Source organism: Nannobrachium achirus, assembly GCF_963921795.1.
Source record: "Nannobrachium achirus genome assembly, chromosome: 8".
NCBI lineage: Eukaryota > Metazoa > Chordata > Actinopteri > Myctophiformes > Myctophidae > Nannobrachium > Nannobrachium achirus.
This window is the reverse complement of record NC_137817.1, coordinates 33,966,382-33,982,289: the sequence shown is the minus strand read 5'-3', so window position 1 is coordinate 33,982,289 and position 15,908 is coordinate 33,966,382. Positions and strand designations below refer to the sequence as shown.

General features: G+C 44.5%; 1 protein-coding gene across 1 annotated transcript in view; it reads right to left on the bottom strand.

Annotated features, from left to right (window-relative positions):
* Window positions 1-15,908, bottom strand: part of robo1 (roundabout, axon guidance receptor, homolog 1) — a gene marked incomplete at its 5' end in the record, with an annotated part of 269,979 nt that overhangs the window by 152,526 nt on the left and 101,545 nt on the right. Inside the window, one exon of the mRNA XM_080731326.1 lies at window positions 1,178-1,504. Within this exon, the coding sequence (XP_080587452.1) occupies window positions 1,178-1,504 (327 nt within the window). The remainder of the gene's footprint in view (window positions 1-1,177; window positions 1,505-15,908) is intronic.

Here is a 15,908-nt window from a genome sequence, read left to right as displayed (position 1 = left end):
GCAGTGCTTCCAGATGCTCTGCACTTGTATAACTATGTTGGAAAATGTAACGTGCGCCGTGTCGCGCACCGACAATAGCCAATCTACAAGCTCACAACACGTTGTACTGTGACACATTGTCAGCTTGTAGATTGGCTAGCTTGTAGAGTGACACTAGTGTCAAACTAAAGAGAAGCACGCATCTCTTTCCACTGATTTGATTTGATCTGATCTATACATGATTCACACCAAGACCATTACTCCCATGAAAAGCTAGAGCAGCCCCCCCAAACTCCTATCTCACACAGACACACATGCCAATGTGCACACGCATGCACATGTGCACGCAGTCACACACACACACACACACACACACACACACACACACACACACACACACACACACACACACACACACACCGCTCTTTCTTTCTCCATCTTGATTAGATTACAATGAGCGGCTTGGTGACAGCCTCTGGGCATGCTAAAGGAGTGGTTGATATCTGAGCTCCCCTCCTCAGCCTTCACTCTCAGCCAGTCATGAGCGCACAAAGATAATGTGTCTAAAGGGCTGACCTCACCGACCAAAGCAGCCTTTAAGGAATCATGAGAACAAATTTGTCAACACAGAGTACCGTAAAAGAAAAAAAAAGGCTAATGTTTTTAGAAACATTCCTTTAGTCTTAATAAGCCATATACCTACTGTACTATGTTGAAAATATGACCCTAAATATTAAGCATACCTGTCAACCCTAAGCTAAATCAAAGCATGCCTGTCATTAAGTGAATGTAACAGGCAATAAAGAGCAACCCCGTTTCTCTCTTACTACTGGTTTTGTATATAAAACCTCATATCTATCTCCCTGACAAACAGAAGAACCAGGGCCAAAACAGAAAGAGCTTTGTTCCCATTGTAGGTCCTGACCACCTACCAAGGGCCCTTTAGAGGAGCACTCACCCTGGAATGATCAGGCCACTTCTCCCCCAAGGCTCCCCATGCCTATGGAGACCAGTGGGCCAAACACATCCTGCCCATCTCCTGAGAGATTATCCAACTCAATGAGCACATTCAAGCTAGGAACACAGGAGGAAACTGGAGCCTGCTATCCAGCGACAACTAAACCCAAACTTTTCCACTCACACCCACCCTGGAGGCCAAAGAGGAAATCGGAATAGGCCGAACACATGCTAAACTTACTGGCTACTTCCAGAGAAGCGTTGTGGCTCACTGCCTCTCCCAGGTAGTTGCGGGCGACACAAACGTAAGACCCCTCGTCCGGCTTGCTCCGTCGTCCATGGACGATGCGTAGGAAGAAGAGGGAACCGCTGGGCAGCAGCATGCGCTGGGAGCGAGGGTTGTCTCGGTCAGTCTCCACACGCTCCCCGTCCTTGTACCACTCGACCGTAGGGGTGGGACGACCCTCCGCCTTGCAATTGAGCGTGGCAGGCTCCCCTTTGGATACGATCAGGTCAGAGGGGTGCTCCACAATCCGGGGTGGGGAGTCCTCCTGGCGCAGTCGGGATCCTAGAAAGACAGGAGGGTGAAAGAAAAGGTCTGACTGAATCGCTCAGGTTACACATGCAAGGAGTACATCTGTGTATGCAAAATTCAAATGTCTGTTGATTTAGCAAAACATACTGAATCCTGAATGTATTGTAACACATTCTTTTAATATTAAATAACATATTGAGTAAGTAGAAACAATATGCAAGAAAGTATGTACAGTACAGATAAAACAAGCTACCAATCATTGGGTGAAGTCACTCTAGTGCTAAAAGTAATGTGTCCATTACTAAGGCTAAAGCAACACTGCAGGATGTGACTCTGTCATCTCACAGATCAAAGAGCAGAAAAAAGTTAAGTAAAAAACAAGGCAAGAGCAAAAGAAGATGAACTATAAAAGGGCCTGTGAAATGCAAATCTCTGCCCTACCTCTCTCCATCTTTCTCTCTGTCTAGGGCATTTGATGATTGTTTTGAGGGTTGTGCATGAGTATGAACAGGCACAGGGCAATGGGGGGATGGGACAATAAATAAACGACTGTCATTACATCATTACATTGCAACCAGAGTAGACAGCCAACAGAATATGGAGACAAATCTTTGTACAGTGAACACACTGAAAAGTAATGTGACATGTTGTCATCACTAGGACAAACATGACATTACAATGTTAGCCAAGCCCAATACACTGCAGTGTGTGTGCGTCACCCTCCCGGCTCCAATGTCGGTAAGATCCTGCATGTAATTCTGAACAGATTTCATGTCATTCAATGTTCTGTGCAATGTGCAAAGTATGATTTGAAAAGTAAATGCCAGGTTCTCACTGCCCCACAGGGGCTTTGTGTAACGTCATGAGAGTAAGTACTGTAACTTCATGAAACTGAAAAGTAATGGCCTGTATGATGAAAAACATCTAAACACGTCTATAGGCCTATGAGAAAGCAGGCAATGCCAGCATAGTCTCCGGAAAGAGACCTCTGACCTGTGTGCATGTGTGCCACTCAGCATGAGAGAGAATCAAAACAGATTGGTCTCTCACCCCATACATATGCATGGCATATTTAACATGAAACTCTAAACTCTCTCTCACACACACACACACACACACACACACACACACGCACACGCACACGCACACCCACACACACACCCACACACACACACACACACACACACACACACACACACACACACACACACACAGACACACACACAGACACACAATCTGGTGGAGATTAAAAAGATGATTATAAAAAAAATCACACCCGTGTGAAGTGGAGCTGTGTGTGTGTGTGTGTGTGTGTGTGTGTGTGTGTGTGTGTGTGTGTGTGTGTGTGTGTGTGTGTGTGTGTGTGGATCATGTGTACCGATTTTTGTGACATTTGAAGAAAATATGTAGGAAAAGGAGCAAAAAGTGTGTTTTGGAGAAAATTCAAGATGGCGGAAAATCTATCATGGCGCAAATGGGCGTGGCCTATATGGGGAGATGCGTCATGACCCAAGGAATCCAGGGAAAAAAGATTTTTAATTTTCCGACCTACGGTTCAAGAGTTACAGGCCAAAACGTAAAGTGGGGTGTTATGGCGCCACCATGCGGCCAAATGACACAATTTTTTTTTATTTAATCCTTGAAATCATTATGAACCTCCTCTCCAAGTCTTGAAACTCTAGCCCCTATGGTTTGCGAGAGACAAATAATTGAATGTGAGTTTTTGCGATTCCCATTATAAGTCAATGGGGAAAATTAATTCACTAATAAATTAATATCAATTAAACTAGTGAACCTTTCTCTTAGCAAGTTACTAGCCCACGATTCCCGAGTAAGCCAGTCGATTTGACATATGGCGCGAGTGTGTGGTGGCAAAACTGTGGGACTAGTAGCGTGCCGAAGTTTAGGAAGTTCAGGCTACATACACACAGACACACAGACAGACAGACCCACACGGCCACGTATAGGGAGCCTGTGCTTCACACAGCTCCAAAAATCACGAATAAACAAAAGGCTATACTATACAGTAGATACACATTAGCCTATTGCTTTGTGGTGCTGAAGATGCATGCCATCGATTATACTACAAGGAAGACAGAAGAGCCAACAGCGATGCCAGTGGGGTTAACACTGTGAAGCTATCTCAGGTCATTAGTGCTGCTCCCAGACCAGTCAGCTGTGGTTATCACAACTGATTTACATGCAAATTAGCTTCCTGCTGTTAATTCCTCAAGGATGGAAGGAACACAGTGGATATGAACGTATTGTGAGTGCCTGCACATGTGCGTGCTTGTGTGGATGCGTGTGCGTGCTCGCGTGCGTGTGTGTGTTTGTTCGATCTTGCATGCCATATCTCCCAGCATAGGCCTTTGGAGCCCATTCAGCACCAATTAAAGGGAGCTGGGCCTAATTGGAAGCACAGGCCGGCAATTAATTTACCCAGCGTCCCATGGACTTGGCCACACTGCTTCATTTCAATGCCCTTTGCCCATCCCCCATATCCCTGAAAATCTGGTGCTGAGAATGCAGCTTTCTGTGCCCGCCACAGATTTGAGGGGAAAGTCAGCATAATTAGAGACAGCTCTGTGGCAAGATTAATCACTTCAATGCAAATGGGGAGAGCAACCAATAAAACATAGTTAATCCAATACCACAATATAGGACAGGAAGCTCATCAGACCTAATTATTTTCAGTCCCTCCTTGACAAACATTTTCTATAAGCTTTGTTACACAAAATACTGTTTTGAAGATGGAACTGTCAATTACACTTAAAGAGGTGCCTGCCTGACTGATACTCGACAACAATGTGTTAATTTCTCATGGATGATTTAAGTTCTGGATTTGTGACCTAGTATTACAATGATTATACAAGATCTTACAGATTGTATCAAGCTATAAGAGTCCTTCCAGACAGTGCTGTGCACTGGGTGGCACTATAACTTGCCTACACATTTGCTGTAGTCTTTGAAAGCACTGTACAAAACTGACTTTGACTCCTGACCCTTCTAATATTGCATATTTTGTGAAAGAATGTGCAACCACAACAGCTGTTCATTCAACAGCAGGCAAGTACAGGTTATGATCACTGAAAACACTGATTCTTGAAATGCTTTTATTTTGAGTCAACCAACCAGTGGCATTGTAATTTCACAGATATTATGTGGGAGTATGTGTGAAGATGAAAGAATGTCTGAGAGACAGAGCATGAGTAAGAGAAGAGCGGAATAACAAAGATAAATGATAGGAATAACTAACAAAGAACCCCCACCCCCTTCATCTAACATTGAATTAGTTTATAATAAGTGACTATTGGGACTGTCTGCGCCACATCTAGGATAATGAACCTGCATTTGTAGGCTGCTCCCATAGCCGATCTTTGATCATTCTACAGACTATATGCAAAGCCTTCAGCCCTTTGGTCAAAGTGGCACTCGTTACACCCAAACCCCTACCGCCATGACTGCCGTGCTGCCGCACCAAAGCCGCTACAACCACCCTTCACCAGAGAACATGGGCTAATATGTTTTATTAAAGAGGACTTTGAAGAGCTCCGTCACTATCTGATCTATCTGCTCCCCACTGACTTAGCCAGCTCCTCTCTAATTTGGATCGGTCTGCAGCCATACAGTTTTACGGGGGAACCGTTAACTATTTAGATGTAGCCCACTGTGAGGAGGACAGAGGAGGACTGTGCAGCACTGCTGGATCACTGACTGTAGATGATTACTGCTGGTCCTCATGATTAAGAGGCAGTGAGAGAACGCTGCATTCAACAAGAAATGTTCCACATAAAGTGGCTGCCAGGCTGGTAACAACTTAGAGACTAATTTTTTAATAAAATAGTGTTGGATTCAGTGGCTGGAGCAGCCGTCTTGGAATTGGATGTTTCCAGGTTGGGTCTCCAGCTGGCATTATGCATGTCTTTGAGAAGGACACTGAAACCTCTGGGGTGAGCAGGTTGGTGCTTCCACCATCGGTGTACAAATGTGTGTGTGTGTGTGTGTGTGTGTGTGTGTGTGTGTGTGTGTGTGTGTGTGTGTGTGTGTGTGTGTGTGTGTGTGTGAGTGGGCAAAGTGAAAAATACATTATAAAGCGCTTCAAAAGTTTGGAAAAACACTATACAAATTGACTATTTACTTGTGAACCTGAATGCATATGAAATATTGTTTTTTGTCGCAGTAGATGGACGCTTGTGTGCAATTAAAATATACTGTATACTATACATACATAAATGTATTAATTAAATACACTGTGTGTTTGTGTGTGTGTGTGTGTGTGTGTGTGTGTGTGTGTGTGTGTGTGTGCGCGCGCGCGTGTGCGTGTGTGTGTGTGTGTGTGTGTGTGTGTGTGTGTGCGCGTGCGTGCGTGTGTGTGTGTGTCCTCCTGAGGTTCCCTACTGAAGCAGTGTACACCCCCATGCAGTAAGTTCCAGGGATTACTCTTGTCATGGCACCACAGGTGTGTGCCATCAAGAGAGCAAACCTGTTTCCATATCCCCCAGGGGTCATCAAAACATGTCCGTACAAATGTGTCCGTGGTTTTGTCTGTGGCAAATTCTAGATTTTCTTTATAATTTTCTTAATTTCATCATAAGACCCAATATAGGTTTTCTTCAGAATACGACACTCACTACTTATTTACTACTAGTAAGACGCCTCAGGCTAGCTGGCCAGTGATGTATATCGGACCAGTTACCCAATTGGTAGAACATGCCCATATATGGGCATTACCAAATATGGGCATTCCCAGATATGCCCTTAAAGCTATACTCTGAAAATGTTCCAATAGAAGTAATCTTAAAATTGTCCTAACTATTAAATCGCTAAAGTTTTAGAACACCCACTCCGTTAATTTCAGCCCCTAAAGCCTTTTGTAAATATGTTTTCTATGATCCTGGCCAGGGACCGGATTTCGCTGCAAAATTACGTCATCTGCATCTTTCCGTATACGTTGTATATACGTTTGCCAATCACAGCACGGATCATACACTACCGGCCAATTACAGCACGTCTTGCCGTCTCTTCAGGAAGTAGCTTGCCTCAGCAACAGTGTTTACGCTGGTGTTGGAGTCTTGCCTGTTACTCCCCAATGCCTGGTCGCAGAGGGATGTGAGACCCCTCTAAAGATGCGTATCGGCGAGGTGAAGGCGGTCACGGTGTTGCGGCCCCGCTCCGGTGGTCTGCGGCGACCCCGGGCGAAAAACGGACGAAAAAAGCAATACCGCTACTTAGGGTTGGAGGCGGTAACCGCCGTACCGCGGTATACCGAGGTCTACCGCGGTGTCATTGTGCTTACCGCGGTAAAAAGGAAAAAAAAGGTCTATTTTTTATTGGAAAACAAGCGAGTTTTAAAACGGGGGAGAAGCGAGGACCGCATGCGCTCCATGCCGCTCTGCTCTGGGCCGTGTACCACACGTTGGAAGCCACATACGTCACTCACACACAGACCTGCACAGTGCACACAGTGCACGCAGGGCAGTAGAGTACGGAGCACAACTCTATGACGGAGCAGCATAAACTTTCTCTGTAATCCACTCGACACAAGGATGTTAATACATACCTTGTGTTGTGGCATATCTTTTTTTATTCATACGGATTACTGGCGGAGCGCGGGCCGCGTGGACTAAAACCGAAAATGAAACTATTTTACTTTCTCCACCGCGTCGCACGTTGTGCTCCGTCCAGCGGCGCGTCGGCGATTTTATAACCTTTTCTGTCAAGTCTTGTAACTAAAACCTGTATATAGCAGCACTCAATCACTGCGATTTGAGAGTTGAGACGTGACGTGAGTTTACAGAATCACTGTACACGATCTGACTACCCTTCCTCTTCTGGTTTGTTCACACAGCTGTTTGTGTCTGAAAAGCCCAAGTAGCTAGCCTACGTTACTATGGTAACCCGACAGTGCAGATCTAAAAGCTCAGAACGCGTCGCGGATGCGATGTGTTGTGAGCTTGTAGATCTGCTCCTTTGAAAGCCAGACCCGCTGTGCTGTACGGAGAAGTATAACTCGGGCAGTCAGGCTGTGTCGCCTCTCCACTGTGGAGAGGCGACTTTTGGGAAGATGATTGCAATATTTTGGCTTATCGCCGAACCTTAATTAATAGATACGGGGGTGCGGTAATTACCGCAGTACCGGCGGTAAATGGGAAGACGGTAATCGCGGTAACAAAATGTCCATACCGCCCCAGGCCTACCGCTACTGACCAGTAGTTGAGCAACTTCCATAGTATAGCTTTAATATTGATGACATCAGGACAGGGATCTCCATATATGGGCATAGAACGGACAAGGACGTAATTAATTTGCAAGTGTGATCTGGGAATGCCCATATATGGTCATGTCAGAACATGGGACAGGGTTCTCCATATATGGGCATAAAACGGACAAGGATGTAATTAATTTGCAAGTGTGATCTGGGAATGCCCATATATGGGCATGTTCTGACATCACATTGTCGACTATATATGGGCATAAAATATATTGTCATAGAATGGACATCAAGCATGATGTCAGAGTGATGTCACAGTGCCAATAGATTGTAAAAATGTGTACAGACTGACGGAAGGACTGACTGAACAGACAGACAGACAGACAGATGGAGACAAGCTACGACATTTCTCATGGTATACTGCGACCTTCGGTCGCAATGACACTATGGCATTTTAGGAGTCCACTTGTACTAGTGGTTCTCAAAATATCCTTTGAAGGACACCCATAAGACTGAGTAACTCAGTGTTACAGACCTGTTATGGTCATTCAGGGCTATGTCTTTGTGTTTCTGGTAATATTATTGTCTCATTTTGTAAGATAAAAATGTCCACCACAAGCCAACATGGCGATGACCCCTGATATCCCCGCATCATACTGTACCTCCAGAAGAACGCACAGAACTCACTGGTACTGCACAAGGAAACTCTCTTGTCTCTTCTTCACTTTCCTACAAGTTGTGTGTAAACCTCTCTTTATTTCAAAGCACTGCCTTTCTCTCGCTCTCTCTCTCCTCTGCCCTGTCTCTACCTCCCCCCTCCCAGCAGACAGAGAATATGAGATGAGCTAATGCAATCCACAGCCTCACCAAAGGGAAGCTGGGAATTCTACTGCGAGGATCTGATCGATTGGTGCCCGAGGCAAGTTTCTCCTCCTTTAACCCTCTCAATCGCTGGAGTGGCTTTCTTTTCCCTCCTAGTCTCACTCTCACTCACACACACATGCACATACGCACACACACGCACACGCGCGCATGCACGCACACATGCACGCACGCACACACGCACGCACACACACACACACACACACACACACACACACTGTAGAGATGGAGGCAGCCTCTGCCCACTGTGGAGGCAATTAGAAAACCTACGATTCTTTGCAAAGTATCTTTCTCTCTCACTTCTAAAAAGCTCTCTCGGTAATGAATAAGACAACACAAACCACAGCAGCACTGTGTAACAGTACCACTGAGATAAGCACACTACCAACTCTAATGTAAAATTAGTTACGGATTTATGGTGGTTCTGATGAAATCAAGGTCATTCTGCAGTCCTTGGTATCAGTAGTTGGATCAGTAATGTGGATTACAGCAACCAGCCCCATATTGATCCATGTATTTCTTGGGGCCTAAACCAGATTTTCGCCATGCACTATGACTTGATGTAATGCAACTCAATATTCTGTTCTAGCCCAGTCTACTGTACGTCTATAAACTTCTAATCTGATTGTAAATGATATGCATAGCAGACAGACTGATAGCTATCATGCAAATGTGTAATATAATGATGTGAGGCGGTCCAAATGCACCAGCAGATTTCATGAGGTGAAACCGCAGCCACTGTTACAATGACTGTGAGTAAACCATTGGTCTTCCACCACCTAATCAATAACACAACGCTGGATCTCTGCGGTGCTATGGAGTCATAGGGTACGTGTCTGAGAGGCAGCCATCGATCCAACTAAACTAAAACTAGGGAACCAAAGATGTACCTTGTTACGGAAGACGCTGAGGAGCCTCAGGACCGGCAAGAGACAGACTGGGTCAGCATTGCATGGTGCCCTTTACCCCAACACCATGGCCCCTCCCCCAACAGCGCACATTTGCCCCATGCAATTAAAAACCTATGTACCCCCAAAGCAAAATCATACGTATTATACCTTCATTACAATTCTGTCAGCTAAATTGATCGATAGAAAAAGAAAGAAAGATGAGATGAGAAGTAGGATAGAGACACGAGACATAGACAAAGAGATACTGTGGCCTACATGGCGAGAGAGAGGGGAGAATGAAGGCAGGCAGGCAAATAAACAAAAAAATAAAAAAATGACTCTGCTTCAGTAAGAAGATCTGCTCCAGTAGCTCAAAATTGGCTTGATATGGAAATGTGCCTCTGTCTCTCTGTCACATTCACCGCTGCTTTCTTGACAGTGGAAGAGGAAGAGGAGAGGAGCATAGCCACCTGCCCTCCATCCCACAGAACTCACAGAGAAGGACAGTGAGGCAATTTAGATCTGTGTCACTTAGGTCCCCTGAGGCAGGGAGACAGGATAGTGTGTCTACTTCCTCAAACGATTAAACAACTTCACAGTGTGAGGTCATCCGGACCGATCCTCACTATAGAGCCTAATGGTCCAGCTATGAGCCTGATAAACAAACATATTATGAAAGATGCAACAGCATAATTACCACCATAAATATGCACAAGCCTTACTGTATACATCTAGTAAAAAACTAAACAAAACAAAAAACATTTGCAACTTTCAATGCTGCAGGGCTCAAACATCTTGCACCATATCCGACCTCCGGCTGAGCTATAGCGGAGATATGGAATTGCGTATGCGATAAGGCCATCGGAGCACAGTAGGGCACTCCCTATCGGGAGGCCCATTAATCTGTGATTAGGGGACTTTAGAGGGATTTATGGCAGAGATAAGAGCAAGGGGTGTGTCCCTTGGGTAGCCAGGCGGAAACTGGAGTCATGCTTGGTCGGGACAGCACTAGCCAATAAGAATAATATCCTACATCCTAAATTGTTCCGTGCTTTGATAATATCAATTAATTATTTTGTATTTAACCTTGAAGAGAGTATAATTTTGAGTTTTCAAGAGCATCCTGCCACAACAGGCAGTAGGTTAAAACAAACCTAAAAAAAGAAAACAAATAAAAATGACCAGAATCATGCAATATCAAAAACATGAATCAACATTCGTCTTCAAAACAAGGGATCAAACAGGGGCAATATGAATCAATAAAAACATCTGCAGCCAGATGTTATGTTAGGTTATATACTTTATTACCCCCTTGAGAAAATGTGTCCAATAGCCAGATGTGCCTGCCTGTAGATGTTTTGATTGATTCACATGGAATATGACGAATAATCATGTGAAAGATGAAGAGACGAAAAACTGAAAGCTGGGATAATCAGTGGTATGAAGTATTGCTACAGAGAGTGCAAGAGAGGAAAGGGCAGGTAGTATAATCCGGCTGATCAGATGACATTTGCAGGAAAGTGAAACAGAATCTTGCACCGTTTCGACGTCAGAATCCCACCATGGAATGCACTGCATGGATGACTCTGCCAGTTGCATCAGATCAGGCCTGTTTTTAATGTTACACAAGGCTATCACTTACACTCCTAAGAGGCAGGATTAAAGCCCTGAGTGTGAGTGTGTGCGGGGAGACCGAGGAGGGGGGAGGTGGACGTGGGGGATGATTGATATCTTTATGGTCCCTTTCTTTCCTCATCTCTTTGTCTCCGTTTACCAAACAGACTGGGGTCCAGTTACTACGCTGATACTGAAGCAGCACTTGAGAAGAGCTATCGGTTGCCAAATAATATTGCCCGTGTCTAAATCTGTGCTTTTTTTCACAAATAAAAGTAACATTAAAGGTCCTACCTAAGGGTATATACTGTACCTACAGTATGCAGCTCTGTAACCGAACACTGCAGATAAACAATGGAAGAAGTGAGGTTTATTTGGTTCAAGTGTAGTAATTGTTGTTATGGAAACTAGGTCTAGGTGCTTATGAAGATTACAATGCCTCCATTGATATTGGAGTGAAACATGTCTATTTCATGCCCTTAGACACCGCTAATGACTCTGCGCTCAACTACTACAGATACTTTTATTCATATTCGTATTACCATCACAGATGAAAGAAACCATAATGTATTGTGAACAGAAATGTCAACACATTTAGACATATTTATATAACACCTGTCACCTGACTCAACCCAGGCCATTAACCACTTGAACCCTATACTGTTGCTAACATTCACCAGCAGATCTGCAAGCTCACAACATATGATCCATTATTATGATCAAATGATTAGCATTTTCACGTGACCCTTTTTAATTTTTCATGATAAAATTCCCTGGTGACTAATCTGCTGATAAGTAAGCAACCCTCACTGCCTTGCTAAAGGGCAAAGGGTGCCAATGTCCGCTCCGGGGCTGTGGCATAATCACAATCACTCATCAGGAGAGGACCCAGCGGAGGCCATGAGGCCCGGAGCACCAGGCCAAGCTACTGTCAGCTGGGAAACCCATCCTCGGATCTCCCAATGGCGATGGAGGGCAGGGCGGGAGTGAGACAGCCCAGCGGAGTGCTCCTTTGGGATACTGGAGCCCATCCTGTTCTGGGGCCCCCATCTGGAGCTAAGACAATAGCAGCAGTATTTTCCTCTCCTCCAGGCTTTATTCCATACAGGCTTTATCCATATGGAAGACGCCAGGAATGATAACATGTATGGCAACGCTCACGAAGCACCTCCTAAGTCACTTCCCATTCCATAGACGAGTGACATCAACAGTATCCACATTCAGCAGGCTAAATTACTCAGGAATACAACAAATAAACTCTTTGAAATACATTTTAAATTATGTGAATCAACACAGTTTGTTCAAGAAGAACAAAAGGAGCCGATGTAGGCAAACAACTAAGACAAATAAATACACTACATAACTATGGACTTTTAACAGAAGCTTGGGAGAAGCAATTGAGAATGAGTTGTAGCTCTGCCCGATGCCAAGATGTTCCAGTGAATGTCATTAGACACAAATAAAAGCTGTCAACTCTACAGCAGGCTAAGAGGGCGGAATTCATTGCTGCGGGACACGTACTGAACATGTTTATAAGTATTCACTGAGACGAAGAGGAAACCGTTGGTAAAATTGAGAGGCTTGTTCCAGAAAGCAGTCTGTCAAAATGGCTGAGGAACATAAGCAGATGGGCTCAACAGAGAAGGCGGGATGCAGAAGTCTGCCTGTCTGTCTATGCATGTACATGTACAGTATTCATCTATTTGTTTTTTGTTATGTCTCTCTCTCAACAGTGTGCCTGCCTGTGCCTGTCAATCATCAACAGTCTACTACATGCATAATTCCCATTTATGATCACCAAGGCAAGTACAGTATATTGACCAAGATGGCCCCACAAGAATAGAGTCCTTTTCTCCTTAGAGAACTAGGATTCCAGCATTCATTCGCCCAGTAGTGAAGAGCCTAGGCAGTAGGCACCAAGCTTTAATTAATTTGAGGTCCAGATGGAGGGCTACCCTCCATAAGGAAGCTACAGTATGTAGTGTAGTCTTGCTTCGGAAGCAGGGGAGTGTTACAAGAGAGAAGCACGAGAGCGTGCACAAGTGGGCAATTACTTCTTGTTTTTGTTTTCCAGCATTGCCAATTTTTAATGAGGTCTGACCAGTGTGATCTCAGAGATACATCAAAGCCGCTTGCAGCAGCAGGAGCAGAGAAGTAAGGGGTAATTGAATATGCTGGTACATTTATTTCCCAACAGGGGACAGCTTCAGTCTCAGTGCTGAATTCTTCTTCCGCAAATGGCTGGTTGAAGAATGCTCAGAGGATTCATAAAGCTTTATTTCAGCACTACAAATTGTGTAGCATTTTCAAAAACAAATATATTGCTCAAGGCGTGAATTAGAAAAATCCACTGAACTGTAGCTGGACATATTCCGCTTTTATCCTGCACCCTAAATTATGCATCATGCTGCAGAGGAGGGGTGTTAGCGGAGTATCTTAGCTTCATGTAAATACAATTTATTTGAGTTAAAACTTCAGCGTCTGTAGTAGTTGGTTGCGGAATTTAATTTACTATAGTATGACTGGCCAAGAGGTGCAGAGGAAAAGAGGAGAGACTAGGGTGGGTGATGTGTGTGTATGTGTATGTGTGTGTGTGTGTGTGTGTGGGTGTGTGTGTGTGTGCGTGTGGGGGGGGGGGGGGGGGGGTACATGATCAGCATGCTCAGCTGGCAAAGCCCTACCACAGAGACTATGGCATTTGGGCTTGGTGCCAAGAAAATGAACTGCTCTGAAAGAGCTGCCAAAGTGAATCAGGACGTCTGTGGCCAAAAAAAATCCTAATGCTTTTTAAATGTTATTTAGTCGATTGCAGAGGCTGATAGGGGCCTACTGTTGAAGCAGTGTTATGTTACCGTTTCTGTCTGGCTGAGCTGATGACCTTAACAGCTTATAGGCTCTTCTAAATGTTCGGGCAAACACATTCTGCAACAAATCTCAGACAGCTGGGTGTTGAAAGGGAATTTCAGTTACAGCATTTGGTCAAGGATACAATGGTAATGTTCGAGGGAAGAACCTCCACGCATTTCCATTGGTGCCAAGAGGTTAAAGGGGTAAGCGTTTGGCACATAGCACACGTCAGTGCGCGTAGCATGCGTGCAGACGTGTGTATGTGCATGTATGTACTGTATATGGGAAGATGGAACACTGTAACTGTGGATGTGAGGTATTTTTTCTAAGCTGGCTCCCTGAGGCATGCTGTAGGTTAAGACTTAGTGGAGCCAGTTCCTCCTGTGGCAAAACCCCATAGACACCATCCACAGAGGCCTGCTGAGTGGGGGCATGGATCGAGTCCAGCCAAATGGAACGCAATTCTCCCCAAACTCTTTAAAACCTGGTCTGGAAAAAAAGGGACATAAGGCATGCCATGTGATGCACAGTAAATATTTGGTCAAAATTAATGAAGGGGCAAAGTCTGCCAAAAGGCCTTTTCTAGACGTCCACAGGAGTGAGAGTGTGCCCAGACTGGCATTAAAAAGAAATTTCCTGCTCCAGACATTCACTTCACATAACTCAGTCTATGCTCCAGCACCCACTTAGCATGGCCTGTCTTCTTAAGCACACATGCTAACTGTCCAGGTCCAGTGTGTCCAGCCAAGTGCTCTAATCCTTGCAGGCTTTAACTGAAAAGGAATTCATCATAAATGTATCCCTGTTCCTTGCATCCCACCTGTCAGCTCTGTCTCCATTTGAAACGATGTGAGACATCTGAGCACATTCACTTCACACAAGCCCACGTTTCCCCTAGAGCCAGACACGCAAAGGGTGGTAGAGCCAAGTCTGTGGAAGTTCACAGCAAAAAAAAAAAAAAAAAAAAGATACCAGAAATATTATCTGTATGTTTTGTGTCCTCACCAGGATTCGAACCGGAGTCTCCTGTGTGGAAGACCAAACATACCACTGAGCCAAGACATAATACCAACTTGGCCAGGGTAGATATTGGGCTTTTGGCCTTCAGGCACTATTACTTGTCAACCAGTAGGTGTCCTAAAGGACATCAGGGTCTAGTCTAGAGTAGGGAGACCACCTCCAACCACTGCAGAGGAGCTAGTTATATTACTCTACCATACAGTTCAAATGTTTTATTCATTTAAATAAATTATGTATTACAGCTTTAAAACTGCTTTAGACAAATCCTTTTGGGTATACTTTCACTAATATTCCAGAGATTTCTTTTATCCACAACTCGGGTAAAACACTCAAGACAGTACTTGGGTCATCATAAAGTAATACGATTAAACCTGTCATTAATACATCATAAAGATATCTCAATAATACGAGCACAATCTGGTCTGCAGCATTAACACGCAGACTATAGTCTAGAATATTGCTATATCATAGTGTGCGACTAGCCTGGCATAGCCAGACTATACTACATATATACTAGCCTACATAACATGGGTGGATTGTTTAGCTGTGCTAGGCTAGTGTGCGACCACTGCCGTCAGACTTGCTAAATACAGCCAACGAATCTCTGCCAGAGAGGTCATCCATATTTGCAACAGCAAAATCAGATGAAGGACACATGAGCTCAGACCAATCAACATCAAAGGATACAGCAAATACTTTGAAATAACTTGAGCAATGGCTATTCAGGATCCGAGAGGACAGAGGAATGTCTGGCATGGCCAAATGCACTTCAACATGTCCCAAGGGTGCCCATCATTATCATTAAGGCTAAGGATGGAGGTTGAGAGAGAGGTGAATGGCAAGCTCTGATTAGTGTATGTAATGAGCTGGGATAAACACAGGCTGTCAAGACAAAATACAAATCACAGGAGTCAGGTAGAACAGCATCCACGCAGACATTTTGATGCTGCACCCAGCCAAAAGCAAATGGTTC